Source organism: Macrobrachium nipponense, chromosome 25 (genome assembly GCF_015104395.2).
Source record: "Macrobrachium nipponense isolate FS-2020 chromosome 25, ASM1510439v2, whole genome shotgun sequence".
Lineage (NCBI taxonomy): Eukaryota > Metazoa > Arthropoda > Malacostraca > Decapoda > Palaemonidae > Macrobrachium > Macrobrachium nipponense.
In genome coordinates, this window is record NC_087214.1 from 55212070 (window position 1) to 55236167 (window position 24098).

The following is a 24098-nucleotide window of genomic DNA, read 5'->3' on the forward strand; positions in this document are numbered from 1 at the left end:
GTTGGGCACATGCCTTAAGAGAATCATCACCTCGCCGTCTGGCATCGGTGACGAACAAATTATTTGTTTAGTCTCTTGGCATAACCCTTTTAAGGCGAAGGTCACGTGACTTGCTCGGGTGCTTGGACAACTTGCCTCCTACCGAACGCAGTCAGTCGGCAGCTGTCAGAGCGCCCAAGTCAGTTACGAACTTCGCTGTGGACTTAGTTCGGTTGTTCCATAACAGTCTTTTCTTCGTCCTAACGGCTTGTCACAGTACCCATACCATCGACACCCACCATTGAGTGTCGGTGTCCTATCCACTACCGAGAAGAAGAACTTCACTGCATGGGGATAGGAGAATGTGAGACACTTCGCTGCAGACGGATAGACCAGTATGGGTACAGGACATCACCGAAGTCGAGAAGAGGGATAGGTCATGCGACCATTCCCTTCTTTTCCTCTGAGGTTATTGCATGACTTTTCCTGCGAAGTCAAGCATCCAGGGGATGGGGATTCGTGACGCTCAATTTCGTACCGAACTTCGTAGCGAAGACTCAGAACCCATCGGTTCCTGACGATCGGTTAGAGTCCTTCACAATCCCCTCCCCAATGGACTTCACCGCCTTCGATGCGAAGATGCTGCTTTGTCCTGTGAAAGCGCGACCGCGCTTTCTGAAGAAACTCGACATCCCAGGCTGAGTGTTGAAGACTCTTCGTCAGCACCAAGATGACCTAGAAGTACACTCCCTCGCGTTACACAAGAACTTTCTCCGTGGCGCAGGTACTGAAGGCAGGGGTCTGGTACAACCAGAACTACTGGCACACCTCCTTCTACCTTTTGGATATTGCCCACAGGTCCTTGGATCGTTTTCCTTGGGACCCGTGGTGGCTGCTCAACACGTTGTGTAGCTAACCCAGACCCTAGCAGGCTGAACAGCATCGAGTCCTGGTGTGACTGTAAGAATAGATAAGTGAATGAGAGAGTGACTGGCTTCTCTTCCTATCTTTTTCTCCCCCTCTACCTGTGGGTAGAGGGATACGGTCATCACCTTGCTGGATAAGGACGAGATGCAGGTGAGCTACTCGACAAAGCCCCATCCTATCCCTTTCACTAGGGATGGGAGCAAATATCCACCACTTCCTCCTACAAGGGGGGGGAAGTGGATGCCAACAAGAGACAAACCATAACTTTATGTTGCCTCTTGCAAATAGGAACTTGTTCTTGCTTGCTGGTACGAAGAGATACGCTTGCCTCTCTCTTAGTACTTGGTCCAGAGGTCTGACCATTGATCCTGCGGTGCACACCCCGATCAATCGGACAGAGGCTTGGATCCCTCCCTCGCTCTTACGACCAGGGAGGCATTCCAAGGTTGGGCGAACACCAGTCTGTTCACAAAAGACTCAGATTCCTCCCACCAAGAAGTGAGTCTTCCTTTTGTAAAAGGACCGAAGGTTTGTATGCCGTGTCGGAACAAATGACAATTTGTCCAAAATTGCATTTTTCCTAACTATACAACCTGAGTCCTTTTACACATAGTCCCACCTCATGCCACCCCTCACTCTACAGTTTTTGCTTGGGCCAAAAGCAAAAGTGATTGTTTACCTCCCAGTCGCGGGCGTGCGCCTGTTGGACAAGCAGTTAACTACCGAACCCCTTGTTCGAAAGCTTACGACTTATCCAGCTGCCGCTAGTAACCTTCCTATTATAAAAGGACCTCAGGTTTGTATAGTTAGGAAAAATGCAATTTTGGACAAATTGTCATTTTTAGATGAAGGAAATTTTGTAATTTTCTCTGGTTCTAAGAGTGCTCTGCAAGCACTTAGTACTTTTAATTCTTCAAACCCTTTAGTTTTAAAAATTTTGCAATGGATTCATATTATTGAGAGCAGGGGCCTTCAAATTAAGTTCTGTTGGGTACCAGCACATGTTGGTGTGCGGAGAAATGAAGAGGCAGATAAATTAGCTAAGCCAAGGAGATATCCACTTTTATTCAGACTTCTTTCCACAAATTAGAACTGTCATTCATAACACCTGGCAAGGACAATGGGAAGTGGCCAACCCAAATAAAATGAAAGAGATTATTAGAGTGATATCTCCTTGGAAGTATGGTAATATGCCCAGGAGATGGGAAACTGCTTTATGTAGACTAAGAATAGGTCATGCATAGGGATGTGCCTAAGTATTGGTAATGGTGGTACTGGCTAGTTTTTGTGGTATCGGTAGCAGTGAATTTCTGTCCGATACCAGCCGATACTTTTGTTATTAGTATAGGAATTTAAAATCCTTCTTGGCTTCCTAAAATCTATATATTAACAAAGCCCAACAAAACTAGAACTTTTTTTAATCTAAATAAATGAGTGTTTCTGAATAAATAACTGTTTCTAGCCAATATATAAATTAAAACTTGGAATAAAAGTACATACTAGTGATTTCAGATCCCTCGTCACCCAGTGAATTCGAGTAAGCACTACGTACCTAAATTGTTACAAGTCTTCTAATGGTAGCCATAATATATGCCAAACTATATCCAGGTAATAAAGGGATTAAATACTTAATAGTTACACTTGATGTTGTTTTTCAGTGAAATTTATATGACCTTTCAACTTTTGAACCTTTTAATATACAATAACCAGAGAACAAGAATGATTTTAGTATATATATTCCTGTAAATAACAGTAATATGGAGGTAACAGGTATCGGTATCAGCTTTAAAAGTATTATCAGCGCCGAAAACCAGAAATCGGCACATTATGGCCCCAAAAATGGGCCGATTTTTGGTGCTAGACAAATGCCATAAAACCAAATCACTGATAACTGAGTCGACCGATAACTGGGGACTGCCTTATATATGATCATCCTAAGTTCTCCCCCCATGAAAGATTTCTAGATCAGCCACTGGGCACCAAGCTTACCTGGGCCAAAGGCAAAGTGATGCTGTACCGACTGAGCGAACAGGACTCTCTCCTGGTCGTTCGGTAGTTAACCACCATACCACCTTGTTAAAAGTTTAACAGCCAGTTTCTACCTGTGAATGTAATTCCTATAATAAAGACTTCAGTTTTGTATAGTTGGGAAAAATACAAGTTAATTTTAAAATTTGTCGTATTATAAGATAAAAGTTACCGATGATAATCTGCACATTCTGAGTAAAGGTGAGTAGTTGACTTACGGTTAGGTTAACATGGGAATGTAGGCTAAATGTGTTGTATAAAGTATGCTATTTTAAAGAAAATTATACTTTATGAAGAAAGAGACCAAAGATATAAAATATATGAGTTTTTTAGGGGTGTATTTTATATTCCAGAATTTTCCTGGATTTAAGAGGCTGGACTGTACCTTGCTAACAGGCTTCAATGCTCAACTCAGTTTTGTGCCAAAGATAACTTTAATTTATTAGAGTTCTGATTTGTATATCTTGATAACTTTTTGCTTACTCAGGGAGTAAGCCGACAAACTATGCAAATTGAGTTTAAGATACAGGAATTTTAGGATAGGATATTTATGATTTATTTGTTAAATTAGAAATGCAAACAATGAATAATGTACATATTAAACAGTACAGAAAAATTATATCTAATATATATCGTATTAGTAGTACCAATTATAAGTATTAATTACGAAAACCACCATGTTAAGTTAGGAATACAGTGGTACCTCGACATACAAAAGGCTCAACTTACGAAAACTCCAGATACGAAAGCAAATACGAAGATTTTTTTTGCTCTACATACGGAAATTGTTCAAGATACGAAAGGTTGTTGCTGTAAAGTCCCGAGATTCGCCCAGACCACCGATAACAATTTTAAAACTCACGCGCCACCAACTTAGTAGACTTGCCACCATCCTCCCGCTCTCCCATTGGTTCCTGATGCTAGTCACTGCCATAAGATCCTGCTCTCCTATTGATCAGCATCTCTCCCATGATCCCATCATGCATCTACGTAGCGGCGTGCTTTTTCGGCGACTCGGTGGCATCATTGGTATCGTAAGCACGTGGAATTCGTTTGTTCTATACGATTTCGTTTATTAACATAAATTCATTAGTGATTTCGTTGTAGTACTACTTTATCGTGTTGTGTGAGAACTTTACTACATACGTAAATGTACTACATAACGTAATTACGTACAGTATATTCGTAGTCGTGGGTCCCAAGAAAGTTGAAGTAGGAAAGAAGAGGATGCTTTCTTTGGAGACAAAAATGGAGATAATAAAAAAGTATGAAGCTGGCATGCGATCGAGTGTGATCGCCAAGGAATATGGCCGAAATCCGTCGACAATAGGCACCATCCTTAAGCAGAAGGATGCCATCAAAGCAGCTACACCTTCCAAGGCCGTGACTATTTTGTCTAGCAAGAGGAGCCACGTGCACGACGAGATGGAACGGCTGCTTCTTGTCTGGATAAAAGACAAAGAAATCGCTGGCAATACGATAACCGAGACGGCAATCTGCCACAAGGCCAGTGCTATTTTCGGCGATTTGATTGCCCAGGCCGAAGACTACGGAGGAAAAGGGACATCGACGTCAACCCCGGAGTTCAAGGCTTCTCATGGGTGATTCGAAAAATTCCGTAAACGGACTGGCATCCATTCGGTGGTGCGGCATAGGGAGGCGGCTAGCTCGGACACGAAAGCGGCTGAAGCCTTTATTAAGACGTTCGACGAGATGACAATCAAGGAAGGCTACAGTTCTCAGCAAGTCTTCAACTGTGATGAGACTGGCCTTTTTTGGAAAAAAAAATGCCTCATCGGACGTACATCACAGAGGAAGAGAAGAAGCTACCCGGGCATAAGCCTATGAAAGACAGGCTTACGCTCGCACTTTGTTCGAATGCCAGTGGGGATTGCAAGGTCAATCCCCTACTTGTCTATCATTCGGAGACTCCTCGAGCCTTCAAGGCCCACAAAGTGCTAAAGGAGAAGCTTCTGGTGGTGTGGAGGGCTAATGCAAAAGCCTGGGTAACGAGACTTTTGTTCACGGAGTGGGTAAATCTGTGTTTTGGCCCGACGGTGAAGAAATTCTTGGAAGAGAAGTGCCTCCCTCTAAAATGTCTGCTGTTGTTGGACAATGCCCCTGCTCACCCTCCTGGCCTCGAGGAAGATATCCTAGCGGAGTATTTGTTTATCAAGGTTCTTTATCTTCTGCCTAACACCACCCCCCCTCTCCTCCAGCCCATGGACCGGCAAGTGATATCGAACTTCTAGAAGCTGTATACGAAACATCTTTTCAAGAGATGTTTCGACATCACCGATACCACAAACCTCACCTTGCGTGAATTTTGGAAGGAGCATTTCGATGTTGTCATATGCATCCGACTCATCGATCAAGCTTGGCAGGAGGTTTCGAGGCGAACTTTGAACTCTTCGTGGAGGAAACTCTGGCCTGATGCCATATCCGCCCGAGACTTCGAGGGATTCGACGTGGGCGAAGCTGGTGCTGCAGATTCAGGAACAGTTGACGATCCTGAAACTATTTCGCAACCAGATCTTGACGAGATCTCTGCACTCGGCAAGTCCATGAGGCTGGTTGTCAACGAGGACGACATCAATGACCTTCTCGAGGAGCACCAAGAGGAGCTTACGACGGATGACCTGAAGGGGTTCGAGGCCATGCAACATAACGTCGTTCAAGAAGAGTTCTCTAGCAGCGGTGAGGAGGAGGAGGAGGACCCTATGACAACGGCAGAAATTAAGGATGGTCTAGCTGCTTTTCATAAGGTGCAATCATTTGTAGAAAAGAGACACCCCGAAAAGACTTACACCGGTCGTATGCTTGCACAGCTCGATGACGTTTGCCTGAGTCATTTCAGGAACATTGTGAAAAGTAGGCAGAAGCAATCTTCCTTGAATAATTATTTTCTGAAGAGGCCTTTAGTAGGTGTAAGCAAAAACGAAGATCCAATTGATACTACAAAAAAGCAGAAAGTTGAAAGTGGTGAAGAAATTGAAAATTTGTAAAAAAAAAAAAATAAAATAAAAAAAAAAATAAAAAAAAAAAAAAAAAAAAAAAAATAAAAAAAGTGAAAATCCAAAAAAAGACAAAAGAAATTTAATTTCAAGTTTTTAGTAAAGTTAAGTGTTACAGTTTTGTTAATATGTTTCGTAAAGTTTAGTTTATGTTTCCTGACATTTTTTGATGTGTTGCGTAAAGCTAAGTGTACTCACTATCTATAAGAAGTTTTCTGCCGTTTGTCCTCGTCCTCTGTCGCCACTTTCGGAGATAGCCTCACTCGAAAGGTAAGGTTCCACATTTTACTACATACGTATGTATGTACGTACAGTATTTCTTGTATACCATGTACACTAATACACTTTATTTACAGGTATGTACATATTAATTTAAGTTAGGTATTGAATGGTCCAAATTGTTGTAGTATTTCATTGTTTATTGGTCAATTTAGCTTTATTATAAAATTTACTCGGGTGTTTTTGTAGGGCTTGGAACGGATTAGCATTTTACATGTAAAATGCGGTTCAAGATACGAAAAGCTCATGATACGAAAGCCGCCTCGGAATGGATTAATTTCGGATTTCAAGGTACCACTGTACAATGTTTGCAACCTGTGTCAGTGGAAAATCTTCCATGTGTCCCAAGTAAGCGGGTGGTCAGATCATGCCTTGTTAATTTTCATAGACATATATCTATCATTTTCTTTAATTGTGCTATATTTTCTCATTTCAGACACAACCTTCTGCCAAGATAAAGACAATTTCTGGAGATTTTTGCAAGACATTTATTATTGAGGAAGAATGGAGACACATTGATTTTGTTACTAGATATTTTTGTGAAGTTTAATGTCCAGGTATATGAAATGTAGAGTCTGCTTTTGTTATATAGCACATGGAAAGCTATGCTAAGTGTACACTTTCTAGGATTAGAAAAATTGAAGTGAATTCTGAAAAATCTCTCATGTGAAAGTGGTCCCAAAACTCATTGTTTGTTCATATGAAAAAGGAGCCATTTGTATGTTAAATTGTGGAAATCAATTTAGTTGGGAACACCACCTAAGAACTTGAATGTCAGTTCACACAGGAGGGAGCCTGTTCAGATTTGTGAATGTGGCCAAGCATTATACCAGAAACAAGTTCTCGTGAAGTATATTAAGTATATTAAAACTCACCATGAAAAGAATCACTAGAAGCGGGAAAGCTTTTCCCCAGGAAACTCATCCTAACAATCATATGAGGGCTAACATTGTGGGGAATCCATTCAAGTGTAAATACTGTAGGAAAGGATTTTCTCAGAAAGCTCATCTTGAAAGTCATATGAGGGAGCACACAATAAAGAAGCCATTTAAATGTAATGATTGTGGGAAAGCATTATCTGGGAAAACTTATCTTGAAATCCATATGAGGGTTCACACTGGAGAGAAGCCATTTAAATGTAAGGACTGTGGGAAAGCATTTTCTCAGAAAACTCATCTTAAACGTCATATGAGGGTTCACACTGGTGAGAAGCCATTTAAATGTAATGAATGTGGAAAAACATTTTCTCAAAAAACTGATCTTGAACGTCATATGAGCATTCACACTGGAGAGAAGCCATTTAAGTGTAATGACTGTGGTAAAGCATTTTCTCGGAGAACTTGTCTCGAAAGTCATATGATGTTTCACACTGGAATAAAGCCATTTAAATGTAGTGCCTGTGGGAAAGCATTTTCTCGGAAAACTGATCTTGTACATCATATGAAGGTTCACACTGGAGAGAAACCATTTAAATGTAAGGACTGTGGGAAAGCATTTTCTCATAAAGGTCATCTTAACATTCATATGAGGGTTCACACTGGAGAGAAGCCATTTAAATGTAATGACTGTGGAAAAGAATTTTCTCGAAAAACTCATGTTGAAAGTCATATGAGGGTTCACACTGGAGAGAAGCCGTTTAAATGTAATGACTGTGGGAAAGCATTTTCTCATAAAGATTATCTTAAAATTCATATGAAGGTTCACATGGGAGAGGAGAAGCCATTTAAATGTAATGTTTGTGGCAAAGCATTTTCTTGGAAAATTTATCTTGAAAGTCATATGAGGGTTCACACTGGAGAGAAGCCATTTAAATGTAATGACTGTGGGAAAGCATTTTCTCATAAAGGTCATCTTAAAAATCATATGAGGGTTCACACTCACACTGGAGAGGAGCCATTTAAATGTAATGACTGTGGGAAAGAGTTTTGTCAGAAAACTGATCTTGAACATCATATGAGGGTTCACATTCATTCCAGGATTATAACAAAGAAGAGATCAGGGCCTTTGGAAGAAATGGAGAAGTTACTGGTCACCTGGATGGAGGACCAGATACAAAAGTGTATGCCACTCAGCCTCTTGCCCATTCAAACAAAGGCGCATTTATTTTTCGAGGAACTAAAGAAAAACTACGATGATACCTACTCCAAAGATTTTGTTGCAAGCCATGGATGGTTTCAGCGTTTTAAAACCCGCCATAATTTTCATAGTGTGAAAATTATCGGTGAAGCAGTATGTGCTGATGCTGAAGCAGCTGCTAGCTTTAAAAAAGCAGAAGAGGAAGAAGAAATTGATGAAGAGCCAGAGCAAAAGTTTACGACAAAGACAATGGCAGAGGCATTTGCCTCTATTGAACATGGTATGAAACTGTTTAGTAAAATGGATGTGAATTTTGAACGATTTGCTAAAGTTGAGAAAGGTCTTCAAGACGTCCTTGCACGTTACAGATTAATTTACGAAGAACAAAAAAAAACTATGTAAGCTATAATGGATCCTTTCCTCAAGAAAACGACTCCAGTGCCATCCCCTTCCACCACGCTTTCCACTGCATTTGAGCCAAAGCCCACTGTATCTCGTGAACTAATAGCTTAGATGGAGCAAATTGATGAACTTGCTGCTCTATAATGGTCGTCGTCCTCTTCTGATATTTACTAGTTGAACATAGCCATCAACAGCCTAACACCATGAGCACAGTACACGTAATTTTGTGTGTGTGTGTGTGTGTGTGTGTGTGTGTATAATGCATTACCTCTTTTTATACTGTATTATCATAAGTCATCCAGAATTAGCTGATAATAATTAGAAATAAAAAGAATTAACAGGACTGCACAGTACAGTATCATATATGTAGTATATAGTACAGGCAGTTCCTGGGTTACAACAGTCTTGATATTCATCGATCCAATCTTACAACGCTTTTCAAAAATATTAATATAAAATCTGGCTCGGACATACACTGAAAACCTTAAGTTATGCCACCAGGTTGGGCAGCATTAGGCTGAGTACTAAATACAATTTTTATGGTAAAAAAATTATTTATTAATTTCAGATTTTAGAATAAATGTATACAGCAAATTATCAATAAATTGTTAAAAGTAAAATTCTCTCTCTCTCTCTCTCTCTCTCCACTTTTTTTCAATTTTATAATTTTTTTAGGTGAGGAATTCATAACTCTTTCATTTTTATAAATTACTTAATGTTAAGATCCGACTTGGGCTGGATTCGACTCAGTCGCCTCCTCAAGAATGGATCTCTGATGAAAGTCGGGACTGTGTATACTGTATATTGTAGGCTAGGCTGCCAAAAGCAATGATATTTTCAATTAATGATGGGTCCATTGTAATGCATCCCCATCATAACTAGGCGACTACCTGTTATACAGGCAGTCGACGGTTATCGGCGAGGATTCCGTTCTTGGTGGGGTGCTAATATGGGTAAAAAGGAAAAATTGACCATTAACCTTACTGGACGGATACATATATCAATATGCAGCACCTCAGGCCGGGTAAACTTTGAGTTCGGCCAATTTATGAAAAAAAGACATCAATGGAAAGAGAAAGATATGCAAATGTACATGGCGAAAGAAGAAAATTCTATAAAATTTTCCCTGTCTTCTACAAGAAGTTGAAAATGACTATTGAAAACCCCTTGTGGGGGCCTCTTTTACAAGACAATCGTAAAGTTTACAACCTTTATATGTTTTTTTCTAATAAATTTATTTTGTTTTGTAAAATTGTAATTACTGCGCACACAATATCAAAACAGATAAGAAATAAAAGCAGTAACAAATTCTTAGCATATTTGTTGAAAAATATTCACGTAAATTTACCGAGAACGAAGTTTCAGTAACTTTTTTTTTTTTTACTGTTATATGTTTTTTCTAATATTTCTTCGTAATTTTCTCTGTAAATTTACATTTACAACTGACAAACTATAGTAAAAGACAAGAACAAAAAACGACAGCAACCCCTTGGTATATTTGCGAGCAAATTTACCAAAAGACACCATGTGTGAGAGACACGCAGAACATTCCCCCTTCATGTCACAAGCACTGCTGAAGTCCTGAGACGCCCACACTCATGATCTTAGTCAGTATAAAAGTTTCTATAAGAGAATTTATGGGTTATAAAAGTATTGGCACCTCTTTCCTGCCCAATTCTTTCCAAATCGATGGTGTGTAATATTGTTTAACTACAGGATCAATCCGTCCACCAACCCAAACCTGTTATTACTACTCCTGAGGGGCAATCCATCCATTAAGGGTTAACTGAAACCTGGTGACTTATGACGCTTATGGTGCCAAGTCTTGGGTAATGGCGCCTCTGTTAAGTATGCTATTACCTGTTAAGTATGCTATGACACCATAACTCTATGATTGGCACTTTATGACTGATAACCGAAACTTGGCTTGTTAAGGTGCCATAAATCACCAATTTTATGGTGCTAGACAAGTCTGCCATTAACTGTATTATGGGGGTTAGGGACCACAATCACCCACAACTGTCTAAAATCCACGATGTCTTGTTACCCCCTTTAAAAATGCTTGTAATTGCCTATTTTTGCACATGTAACTTATAAAGTAATTACATAGTTATACCTTCTAACCAACGGCAGCTAAAATTTTAAATCTGCGGTAGTGATTCTTTTGTTTTGGTGTAGGGACTAGCCCCACCTACTGTTGGGGGAGAGAGGAACAACTAGGCAAAGGCCTGTCAATGTGTTTCAGCCGGTTGACAACAATGGTCGTTGATCCTCAGCTATTTCATGATTTGGAATTCATTGTCGGTAACCAGTTGTACAGTGTTCCCCCAGTATTCATGGGGGATGCATATCAGGCCCCTCCTCAAATAGTTGAAACTCCTAAAAAACCCATAAAACGGCCTATTATTTTGTTAGTTAAAACTCAAAGAAAAATCCACACAGAATTTTTATACCTTTTTTTAATAGTTTTATCACAAAAAGTGCATTTTATGATGAAATTGATAAAAAATAAAATTTGTGAATATTTCTCATAAAAAAAATACTGTGAATAGGTGAATTTTCTGCAAATAATGCAGGTATACTCTGTTACATAAGGGGTTTGCAATCATGCAGGAATTCAGGATTACATGATTATTCTTGGAACATATTACCTGTGTATGTCTGGTGGGGGACCAGCTGTATTATAATCACTCGCACAAGACAAAAGCCATATAGAATATGGAAAGGTATGTTCTTACCATGGAAGCTCAATTGCAGTTTTATAGAAAACTATTTTAATAGTATCAAACCATGTCTGGCTGTATGCACAAGATAATTTCTTTTTCTGAAAATTATTATAAAGAGGATTTTCTCTTATGACAATGTAACCTTTATGGAAAAAATTTGCTGATAACCTGGAAGAGAGTGATGTCAAAAACCTGTAAAGCAGTTGTTCCTTCATTAGAGTTTTTGTCCAAATTAAGAATGTGGCTAATTAAATCTTAACTGTTTCTATGGTGATTATCTGAAGGATAATACACTGAGGGTTCTGCTTTCCTTCTGATGTGAGAATAGCAGCCAAGAAATATATCTGGAGAAGATGGTCAGGTTGGGGACACTGATTAGTCAAATGACATAAGTTCAACAAAGAATGAAATGGCAAGAAACTTAGGTGTGTTTGCTTTTAAGGATCTTTGTTAAGACGGACTAGAATTTAAGGTAAATGTAGATGACAATGTACATTAAGTGTTCCTACGTGACCAAATGATGTGCTTGAAAACAGTGATAAAGGATCTGTAGCTTTATGACCACAAACCCTATGTGAAAGACAAGAGGCTTAAAAAGGATGTGTCCTGCTTCTGAGATTTCAGTGAAGTTTGAAAAGTGAGGCAGAAGAAAGAATGAAGGGCGAATTTTTATTCGAAATATTAGAACATTTAAAGTATCCTGTTGTACTCTGATTATGATAAGTGTTGATTAATTTAATGTTTTGATAATGTTATGCTTAAAAATTTTCATGAATATATTTTTTTATCGAATTTCAATAAAATGTTTCAAAATCGTGTGCCTTTTTCATTATCACACTTCGTTTCTGTAGAAACTACGTCATTTTCCACATTCACAGCACTACTCAATACCCAAACCTCCAAAAAGTCAAGTAACAATCAAAATAAATTTTAGCCAACTTTGAGGTGATTGAGACTTTGTAGTCAATAAAAAAAACAAAAAAATATTTTTTTTTACGAAATTTAAGCAATGGGGCATTTGTCTTGCAAAACCATTTAGTGACAAATCCTTTGTCAAAACATAAGAACACACCAGGATCTATTGGCAACTTTGGGCTTGGAGCTTTATCTCGTGCAATGTTCAGCAGTAACTTGCACATTGTAGTCTGTAATGAGAGACAAGAATAATTAAACACCTGTATTGTAGATGAAAACAGAACAGTTCACTGATAAACCTTCCACCATTTCATTTTATGTTATTTGTTGCTACAAAATGCAACCAGCCCCATTTATGTAAGAGTAACCCTTGTCACTACCTTGAAATGGTTGTCAAAATTTGGCAACAGGTTGCTCAATGGGAGGTAGGCAGGTGAGTGGAGGGAAACTCCCTCTGCTGTGCATTAAGCCAGCACTTTTCTTCTGCAGAGATAGAGGACATCATGCTGCACTCCGATTAACCCACCTTCAAGTTGAAGCTTCTGTCATCTCTTATTTTTATGGACTTTTTTTTTTTTTTTTTTTTTTTTTTTTTTTTTTTTTTTTTTTTTTGTTTTTTTTTTGTTTTTTTTTTTTTTTTTTTTTTCTCACAGAGGTAGGTCCTGAGGTGAGAGTGCTGTTATACGGGGGTAGGCCCTAAGGATAGAGTGCCGGTTTTTAAAGGTAGGTCCGGAGGCAAGTTTGCTGTTGTACAAGGGTAGGTCCTGGGGTAAATGTGCTGTTCTATAGAGGTAGGTCGTGAGGCGAGCCCGTTGGTCTACTGGGGTAGTTCCTGAGGTGAATGTGATGCTCTACAGGGGTATGGCCTTGGGCGAGTGTGCTGTTTTACAGAGGTAGGTCCTGGGGCAAGTGTGCTGTTCAAGAGGGGTAGGTCCAGAGGTGAGTATGCAGGCTGGCTGGAATCTCACAGTGAAGGTCAGGAAGCAGCAGGGGAGAGCTAAAAGATGTTCGCCCACATCTTGGGTTGGGGGGAGTGGTTGTTTTTGCTCTTGATACTGATTCTTTTTGGCTCCTTGAATTAACTGGCCTCTCTCTCTCTCTCTCTCTCTCTCTCTCTCTCTCTCTCTCTCTCTCTCTCTCTCTCCTCTCTCTCCTCTCTCTCTCTCCTCTCTATAAGCTTTGTTCTCAATTTCAAAATAATCATATGTGTTGCAGTTATGAAAAGCTTAATAAAACAAGTAAATCTAATGTTCTTCTTGGAAGAGATCAAACAAAGCGATGTATGAGTGTCGTTCTCGAATAGATTTTGTTCTTTTATAAACGAAAACGCTGCCAAAGGATTCTTGTGAGGGGAATTTCCCACACCAATAATTGTGGTTAGTCTTTATCATTTGGGGAATTTAAACGTGCTGTGTATATCAGTAATAAAATCAGGCAATGGAAAAATAATCTCGTGATATTGTTGCAGAAAAACTAAAAGCACAATCGGAAAACTGCGGGAGAGGGACAGTTTTGTCCTTCCATCAGGGTGTAAGTCTAATGGCAGCTCTGCTACATTCTCTAGTTTACTTCATCCATTTATATACGAATAGAACACAAAAATATTCAACACATTTGATGGAAATCATCACGGGAGAGAAGAAATTAAATTCTTTCTGCATTGCCAATTACTTTCTGTTGCTTCTTTCTAAAGAAACCATATTCTTTGGAAGCTTGAATTTCAGGTCAATGACCTTGGGCTTGTTTCGTTTATGATAAGGTTCATATATAAATCTACATCACTGCTCCCTTATTAGCTTTTGTTTAATTATGACACTTGGATGAAGGTAAATTACATGTTGAGAGCCACATCACCTCTGCAACCAGACTTTTGTAAATACATTCAATTTTAGGTATAGAAATAGTAAGTAAAGGAGAGAGAGTGTGTGCAGAATCGTCTTTGAGAGCATTGCAGTATTGATACCTTATTCTTCAATATTAGATATAGGTCTACTTCCTATGCAGTCCCATGTGATCTCTTGCCTTATCATGCCCGTCAATGGACTGAGTGGAATAGTGCAGCAAATACTTCGTTATCAGCTTCTACAAGGGTGCACACTTCTAAATAACAAAGAGAATCATTACTTAATTCTAACCTACTTCTACTCACATTAATAAAAGTACATTTGCCTTTCCATCGCCAATGGTAGCAACACAAGGCAACATAAAGTCTGCCCACTTTTTATGGGAATTAATATATACCATTGCTCCTTCTTCTACCTTTTGTGCTGGGACGAGAGGAAGGGAGTATAGATGGGAGGGAGGGATTACCTCCCCCCCCCTCCTCAGGTCCAGAGGGTACCACTCCCATATCCCCTTTGGCTGCCCAGGCTACTTTGACACATGGTCATTGCTTCCTGTAGGGGGGTTAGTGCCGTCATTGCACCTCATTCGGTGCAATGTAGGCATTACTTAAGGTTCTTTGCAGTGTCTCTTCGGCAACCACTTTCATTCCTTTTACTGTACCTCCGTTCATATTCTCTTTCTTCCATCTTACTGTCCACCCTCTTCTGACAATTGTTTCACAGTGCAAGTGCGAGGTTTTCCTCCTGTAACACCTTTCAAACTTACTGTCAATTTCCGTTTCAGGGCTGAATGGCCTTAGTTGCCCCAGTACTTGGCATAATGCCAAAAATCTATATATATAATCAAAATCGAAGCTGTTGGAACAGCCCATTCCCACTGGCATCAACACTTCCCCTCCCCCTCCGTAGACCCCCATAGAGAGCCACCTTGTGCTTACACATGAAGGCAATTCCCAGAATAATGGCAACTTCCTCCATGTAGGTGGTGGACACCACATGGAATTTGTGAGTCAAGACTCATCCACCCAGGGAGATCTGTTGATGTACAGTTCTCAGGAGCATTACCTGATGACGACTCACAGTATTAACAACAGACATTCCTTCAACGTCATAATGGCGCCCATGACTAAGCGTTCCTCAGTCAAAGAAACGCATGCTCCACTGTCTTGCAAGTCACAGTATGTCTCCGTTCCAATTCCCACCTCAAGAACAGGAACTGAATCTCCACTTCCGTGAGAGGGAGAAGTCTGCTTTGTTGACCCGACAGATACACACATCCCTGGGGCAGAGGGAGTAATCATTGGCAGGTGAAGACCCCCACCTAATGGCTGACTGGGTGTGGCACTGCTCCCACAGGGCCCACTATTTCTCCTGCAGTTGATACTGCCCCTTCTGGCCCTTGGAGTACCGGAGTTTGGTTGTCCACTGGCACACTTCTTCCTCCCCTTCCCTGTTGCTTTCCCATTCCTCTCGAGGGAGGGGCCATGCCGTTTGGCAGAATGCCCTTTTTTCGTGCACTGGCTGACTAGATGATCGGTTGCACTGCACTTAAAACAGTACCTTTGTCCGTATGATGGGCATGGGGGCATAGGTGACCGTTTTTTCTGCACTGCCAGCATAGTCCCCCTGACGTATCCACACCCTTTTCCCTTGGCCCCCTCTGTCACTTGGCACTGAGCCAGCTGTCTTCGAGCTGGATGGGCAGGTAGAGCCCGCTTTTTGGCCTAGGGATGGGCAGCAGGAGTGAAGAAAGGAAGGGGAACTGTTGGACCTCTTCACCCACGTTGTCTCTGCAGTTTGCTTTTCACCAGCTTTGTAAGATAGGAATAATGTCCTGCATTGGCACTTGCTTTGGTAAGTTCCTCGATAGATGAGTGGGTTACATGCTCGGCCACTGATTTGGTAGTCTAAGTTCGCTTCCCTGCTCTGCCAACATGGAAACAGAGGAATTTACTTCTGGTGATCAAAAGTTCATTTCTTGATATAATGTGGTTCGGATCCTGCAATATGCAGTAGGTCCCATTGCTAAGTAACCAATTGGCTCCTAGTCATGTAGAAATATTCAGTCCTTTGGGCCAGCCCTATGGGAGCTGTTAATCAGATCTGTGATCTGGTTAAACTACAATATACTTAACTGTTATTGACAACTGGTTGACAAGAGGTCACTGTCTCCCTTACTCCCATCGCAGGGCTGTAAGCTGCCATTAACCCCATTTGCTCATCCTCCAGAATAGCAAAACAGAGGTTCATTTTCCTTTTGAATTCGCCCCAATCTTCAAAAGAGCTGTGGTCCCAACCCACCATCATACACCCTGTGATATATTGTTGGGCAACCAAAACTCTTTCTTTCCTTTGTCAGTCCAATTTTTTGTCATAATTTCCACACACTTTTAAAATTCAGTGGAGAGAAATCCCTCTTTGGGCCACTAACCCGTCAAATTCTAGCACATGCACTCCAAGGACAGGTAGTTTCCTCACCAGTTCTGGTCATCTACCTGCAATGAGGAGAAGGCGGTGCCATAATATTTGACAATGTAGACCCATTACTTACACTATCACTGTTAAGATTTACCAACAGTTTGCTACTGTCCGGGTCACTCACGTTTGTCTGGTTTTTGCCCATATGCTGTCCCCACTCCATGAATTCCCTCCAAAGGGCTTTTTCTTATTGTTCGTCTACTCCGTTATTTTCCCCCACTCCTTGCCAGACTAACTTCCACCACCCTACTGTCTCTCTCATCTTCACCATCACTTCCAGCCCTGTGGGTCCTTATGCTTCTCGTATTATACACCACTATACTTCATATTAACCCTTAAACGCCGAATGGAGGTATTAAACGTCGAGTCAAAATGTCTCCTGTATGCCGAATGGACGTACCATACGTCGACTCAAAAACGTTTTTTTAAAAATTCGTGGAAAAATACCTATAGGCCTACCAGCCAAAAACTTTTGAATTCACGCGCCTTGGGGGGATGCAGGGAGTTCACGATCAAGCGTTGTCTTGTTTACAATCAGTGTGCAGGCGCGCAAGCGCGAATTTCTTTCTTATCGCACTAAAAAAGTATCAGTGACATAATTTTGCACGGTTTTTAAATGATCCGTTACATGAAGTATTATATATGAAAATGTGAGCAATTTCATTTAGAATACAACAAAAAAATACTCATGATTGTAGCTTTTATCGGTTTTGAAATATTTTCATATAAATAACGATAAGTGCCAAAATTTCAACCTTTGGTCAACTTTGACTCTACCGAAATGGTCGAAAAACACAATTGTGAGCTAAAATGCTTATATTTTAGTAATACTCAACTATTTACCTTAATTTTGCAACGAATTGGAAAGTCTCTAGCACAATATTTCAATTTATGGTGAATTTATGAAAAAACTTTTTCCTTACGTCCGCGCTGTAACTCTTCCGAAAAAAAATCATACATGCGATGGTGGTAATGTTTCACCATTTTAAAATTATCCGTTACATAAAGTTTTATATATGGAAATGTGTGCAAATTTCATGCACAATACAACTCTACCGAAATGGTCGAAAAACGCAATTGTAAGCTAAAACTCTTATATTTTAGTAATATTCAATCATTTACCTGCATTTTTGTAACAAATTGGAAGTCTCTAGCACAATATTTCGATTTATGGTGAATTTATGAAAAAAATAATATTTTCCTTACGTCCGCGTAGCTGGTAACCTCTTCCGAAAAAATCATACGTGCGATTGTGGTAATGTTTGCACCATTTTAAATTAGCCGTTACATAAAGTTTTATATATGAAAATGTGCGCAATTTCATGTAGAATACAACGAAAAATAATTGAAGGTTGTAGCTTTTCTCATTTTCGAAATATTTGCATATAAATCACGATAAATAGAAAAAAAACCATGTCGGTCAACTTTGACTCTACCGAAATGGTCGAAAAATGCAATTGTAAGCTAAAACTCTTATATTTTAGTAATATTCAATCATTTAACTTCATTTTGCAACAAATTGGAAGTCTCTAGCACAATATTTCGATTTATGGGTGAATTTATGACTAAAACTTTCCTTCCCTCCGCGCGCGGATTCTCCGCCATAAATCTCCAAATTGCGTACATCGCATTCTCGGAAAATTTGCTCCGTTTTCAAGATTAGGCATTTCATAGAGTTTTATATATGAAAATGTGCGCAATTTCATGTACAATAAAAGGAAAAATATTGAAGGTTGTAGCTTTTCTAATTCCCGAAATAATTGCATATCATTTATAAAAAAATTTCGACATTTGGTCAACTTTAACTCGTCCGAAATGGTCGAAAACTGCAATTGTAAGCTAAAATTCTTACAGTATCGTAATATTCCATCATTTAACTTCATCTTGAAACAAATTCGAAGTCTCTATAACAATATTTAGATTTATGGTGAATTTAAAAAAAATATATTTTTTTACGTCCGCTCGTTACGAATTCATGCATCATTTTGTGATAATATTTTCTCTGCGTTGCTTTTATCGTTTTACAATGTGTTATATACCAAAATGATCGCAATTTAGTGTACATTACAACGAAAAAAAGTAACTTGTTACCTTTAACCGTTTTGCGCACAGCGCGATTTGAATACAATTATATATGAAATTTCGTTTTTGCGCTATCATATATCGCCAATGACAAAAAAAAGGAGCCAAAATGAACTCTTAATCTTGAAAACTAAGCGCGCTGTGTTTTTTTGAAAAAAATATTTTGTCCGCTTCCGACGCTCACTCCAAAACACTCCGGCGGCACACGGAGACAATTTTTTTTTTACCGCTTCGGTGTTTAAGGGTTTAATTTACCCCACTCCCATTTAAATTATTGTTGGGTTGGCACAGCAACAGTGACCCACAGTTAGCTAATGATTGATAAATTTGTGCATTATGAAAAATATACCTTCACACAACACCAGAATTTTGACCCCAACTTGGGTCATGTGGGTATTTAGTATTTACTGTGGGCCATGTAAAAATCAAACACTCTGGTTTAAATCAACACGCTACTATATTTGAGAGTAACTTCCACAATGGCCCAAGTGAATCTAAGAACAAAAATTTACAGGGCAACAAGGGGAATGCACATCTTCCCCTATTGATGACTGGCAAATAATTGATTTTCCTTCAAGGGGATGCCTTAGTCCTTTCTGCTATTCTAGTGCCCCACCCCACAAACCCCCAATGTCTTCCTCCCGGTGGTGATTGGTTCCGGCACTTTTCCTTAGGCCTACCAACCAACTGTGATGCCAAATATCAACAAACATTTGGGGGCGGCTGGAAGGAGAAAGGTTCTTCTTGCTGTTGAGAGAAAGTGACCATTGGTGGCATCCTCATGGCGTCCTGTGAGGACTTCATGGTTCATGGCTTGGGGAGATTCTTACGAGCCCCCTTGAATGGTTTATATATATATATATATATATATATATATATATATATATATATCTATATATACACACACACACATGTACAACTGGTAAAAATGTTCTGTTACAACAGAATTCCATCTAATAAAAGGAGCCCATAAAAATGCCAAAGTATAGAAAGAAAGTACTATATTTCAGAGACTGCTGTCCCTCTCTTCAGGTAAGTAATAAATGAGGAAAGTTACAGAAAAGGTGGTACTTATACCAAGAGGTCCATCCACAGTTAAGCCAATTAGGTCACTCCCACTGATAATTCATCTTCAACCCTCTTAAGCATTGGTTGAAGGAAGATTTTATCTATGACATCTGAATCCCAAGTACCCTTTGAGATATTCATTACCTGTCTTTGATTACTCAAGGTCGGTTCTATCATCTGACTTTTGTATCGACAGTTGCTGCTATAAATTATACATGACAATTTCCTGTTTATTCTGTGGTTATTGTTATTTATTTAGTTGAAAATAGCTGTGTTCTGTTGTCCATACCTAAACTGATTGTTTATATTTTATTAATCTCTGGGGAAGTGATATTCCTGTAAAACCAATGTAAGATTGGTCACAGTCCAGGCATGGGATTTTGTATACTCCTGAGTCCTTGTGGATTGTCTTTGTTGGAAATTAATCAGGGATTTGGCTAAGGTATTTGGGTAGGTAAAGGCAAATGGTTTAGATTTTCCAAGAGTCTGGGTCACCGTCTTAATCCTGTCCAGGTGTGGAATTTTTATTTTATTGTTGGGAGTCTCTCTGGTCTTGTCTTGAGGGGGTTGGTAGAAAATTATGTTTGCTTTATGAATCGCTTTCTCACTTATATATTCAGGATATCATAAAGACGACAGCTGCTTGCGAAGAATTAGTTCAAATTCCTTTTCCAGGAAATCTGGGGAACAAATTCGTAAGGCTCTTCAGAATAGGTTGCTGGCTATTCCTATCTTGATAGGAATTTCATGATAGCTAAAGCAGTGAAAGTATGAAAGTGAGAAAGTTGAATTTCTGTTTATGGTAAATTTGTATTCTGTCGTGTCTCTGATTATTAAAACATCACGAAAATAAATTTTGTCTGTTCTCCATTGCCTCTTTAAATTTGATGCTGGCACTAATGCGTTAATTTCGAAAGGTATTCATTAAAATTGCCCTATCTATTATCCCAAAACATGTTAGAACAGTAATCTCATCCACAGCATGTTTTTGAGCTTTATTGATTCAATTATTACTCATAGTTTTCCAAAAGTATTCCATGTGTAGATTGGCGAAAACAGGACTTGAAGGACTACTCATACTACACCCGAATTTTGCATGCCAATGAATGGGGGGGGGGGACTCAGCAAATGAAAATATGTTATTCGATACACATAATTCAACTAATTTTATTGTTATGTCAAGTGCAAATGGGAAATGATCTGAATAGGGGGCTAATTTTTTCCCTAAAACTGTAGAACGTTCTGTACTGGTACTTTTGTGAACTGGGAATCTACATCAAGGTTTTATGTTGTGAAGTGGTATATGTGCTTCTCTGAATTTGTGACAAAATCTAATGAATATTTAATGTGACTGGGAGAAAAAGTGCCTAAGAAAGGGGAAAGGAGGCCAGCTAACCATTTAGAAATTTTATAACTGAAAGCTCCGGCAAATAAGATGGCTCTAAATGGAAGATTGTCTTTGTGAGTTTTGGGAAGGTCATAAAAGTAAGGTAGTTTTGGGTTAATGACTTAAATTCCCCAATAATTCAATGCGCTTTTTGTCTTGGCCAATTAATCTTCCTTTCCTAAAAAAAAAAAAATATGTGTCAACGTTTTGGAGGGGATTTTTCGTCAATTTGTCGTAAGTGTTTGTGTCACTAAGGAGTTTGTTAATTTTGTCGAGGTAGAAGTCTTTGTCTCTGATTACGATTTTGCCGTCTTTGTCAGGTCTACTTATTACATCTAACTTTTTTTAGCGAACGGATGGCTGTCATAAATCTACGGGGGACAGGATATTCTTATTAAGGTCGGTTAAAGCATATAGTAACTCGCCTTTTAAACATATGTCCTACACGGCTGTAATTTTTGTCCGATATGAATTTATCAAAAGCCACTGAAAAGTCTAGGTTATTTTTACAGTAGCACAAGGGCAAAGGGATAAGCTTAGACTTGAGACTAAGTGTGGTTTACGTAAGGGGAGTGGTTAGATAAATTTGAAACTTTATCTTGTTGCCTCAAGAACGGATTATTCTGGCAGTATCGTGAATTGGTGAAACATTCTGCCTGCGAGAGAAGGTGCTAGTTTTTTGCCCAGTTAAATGTGAGAAAGTGTTTTTTTAGTTTAAGTGCCTGATTGGACACCGAGGGAATTGTATAGTCTGTTGTTTTACTTGAAATTTTATTATCGAATATTTTTCCTACGCACTGTCTGTTTTACCATGTTTGAGAGGTGATTGGGAGAGTTTTCCCATTTATACATTGATGTCTTTGTTATATTTTTTCACCCATTTATGCATATATGTCTTTATGCTACATTTCTTCTAAAAGTGGTCTTTGTTTTTTTCTCAGATGGATTTGTTATAGACCACATGAGAAGGGAATTTTTGACTTGTATCTGTGACTTCGGTAGTGACAGACTTTGACATTATTTTTGGGAGTACTTAAGATTATTAGTGTCAAAATGGATTTGCCAGTCTGAGAGTGACTGTTGCATCTACCTGTTTGCTAGAAGCCAGGGACAATCTCGCCCTTTCCTTCTTTAAATTTTGTTATGGTCATGTTTGGGAATAAACGGGCATTTTAGTAGAACATGGATTTCTTTCTAGCCTTAGTTTAATTTAAACTGTGACATGAGAATAGGAAAATGGGAGCAGATATTCATTGGAAGACTCCGATGAACAGGGGTGACAATGGTGACACGGGTTTAGGTAACTAAAATAGGTTTTCAATTGGGCAGGTTTTTGTTGGGCAAATTGGCAACATGACTGATGATCGGAATTTATGGTGATATCCTAATTCTTAGTGTACTATATAGCAGGTGATCAGGACCTCGCAAGGTAGCTGGATGGGGAAAGAGAAGAAAGCGTGTGTTCATTTACTTCCCTATTAAATCTTGTGGTAGGTGTTGTGACGTTGTGTGCTAGGGGAAAACACAGGAAGATGTGTAGCCAGTGGTAGACAGAAAGATGATGGTCGAGTTACATTTTCATGATAACATTTAGTACATTCATAATGCTAATAATAATTTTATTCTTTATCTTTTCCTTTTCAGAACGCTCTGCACCGTGTTGATATTGGTGAGTGTTCATATGCCGTTGTTGTATATTTTGATTCGTATAACATTTTTGGAAGGTTTTCTGGTTTCTTTACTTGTTATTGTTTATTCTTAACAATCTTGTGTCTTGTGCTTTGCTCCTTTTGGTAGTTTTGGTAGTTGTTGCGGATCAGATGTGAATGTTCCGTTTTATTGTTGTCATTTTCTTGATGAAAAGTTTGATTGAATTTGACATTCATCTTTATTTGCCCTGGAAATCTTCATCGTCCTGTATTCATTGGAAGAATGTTCATGAATTGCAAAAAAAAAACGTTTCCGTTGAAATTGAGTCGTTTCACTCTTCTCCAATTATCAGTCACCGGTTATACAACACTATTTCCTTACCGGCAAAATAATCCTACAGCAGCAGAATAGTTTCCTGAAGGCGCGGTTGGACATTCTATGGGTTTCTATGGGTTTTTTGAATCATTTCCTTCTCATCATTTTTCATTTTAATCGCCTCATCGCGTCTGTTAATTAACTAAAGTGTTATATGTCTTGAAGGCGCAGAAAAAAAAGTTTAAAATTCACACCTGTGAATTTCTGTTTAATTTTTCCCTTTATTAAGCAGAATTGGAAGGTAATCTTCAGCACCTAAAGATCATCCTTAACAAAAAAACTAACTCGTTCTCTGTACATAAAGGAATTCAGGTATTTTTAAACTGCAAATTTTTTTTTACGCATTTGAAGGTGAATTTTTTTTCCTTTTTTTTAGGCAAGCAACCCTCGATGATCAGGACTCCTCACTGTAGCAAGCTCTTCCCTTATGTTCATGTTGCAAAACTCTGCGTTTTGTTCAGAATTAGAAACAGGCCTTTTGTAGTCAGTGTTGTAGCAATTCTGTTTTAATTTATGATAAGAACGGAATGTATTCGTAGAACACGAATTTAATATCTGATAAGGAAAAAAAAAAAAGAAAAAGACCTTTATTAATCCCGTATTCGGTGCCTATCTTTACCAGAATCAACAAGACGAGAACTTCGCCGTTGCCATTATGGAAGTTCATTTTTGTGGCCATCTGCTTTCTTTTTTGTATACTGGAATCAAAATTCCTTATTTAAAAACTGGATTGAGTTCAAGATGATTTCTACAAGTACCAAAAAACAAAGTGTCTTAATTCGTTAAAAGGTAAATTCAGATAGAAATAGTATGGCTAGACTTCCGGTGTTTGAAAAGCCATTTCGTTTTCAAGAAGCTGTGAATTAAA

The 24098-nt window shown here is 38.9% G+C and overlaps 1 protein-coding gene across 1 annotated transcript; it reads left to right on the top strand.

The window, feature by feature from the left end:
- The first annotated feature begins 6027 nt into the window (after nucleotides 1-6027).
- LOC135199432 (zinc finger protein OZF-like) lies at nucleotides 6028-9657 on the top strand. Its single transcript, XM_064227462.1, has one exon. It carries the CDS (start codon nucleotides 7104-7106, stop codon nucleotides 8703-8705), a length of 1602 nt encoding a protein of 533 aa, XP_064083532.1. The 5' UTR covers nucleotides 6028-7103; the 3' UTR covers nucleotides 8706-9657.
- The last annotated feature ends 14441 nt before the right edge of the window (nucleotides 9658-24098 follow it).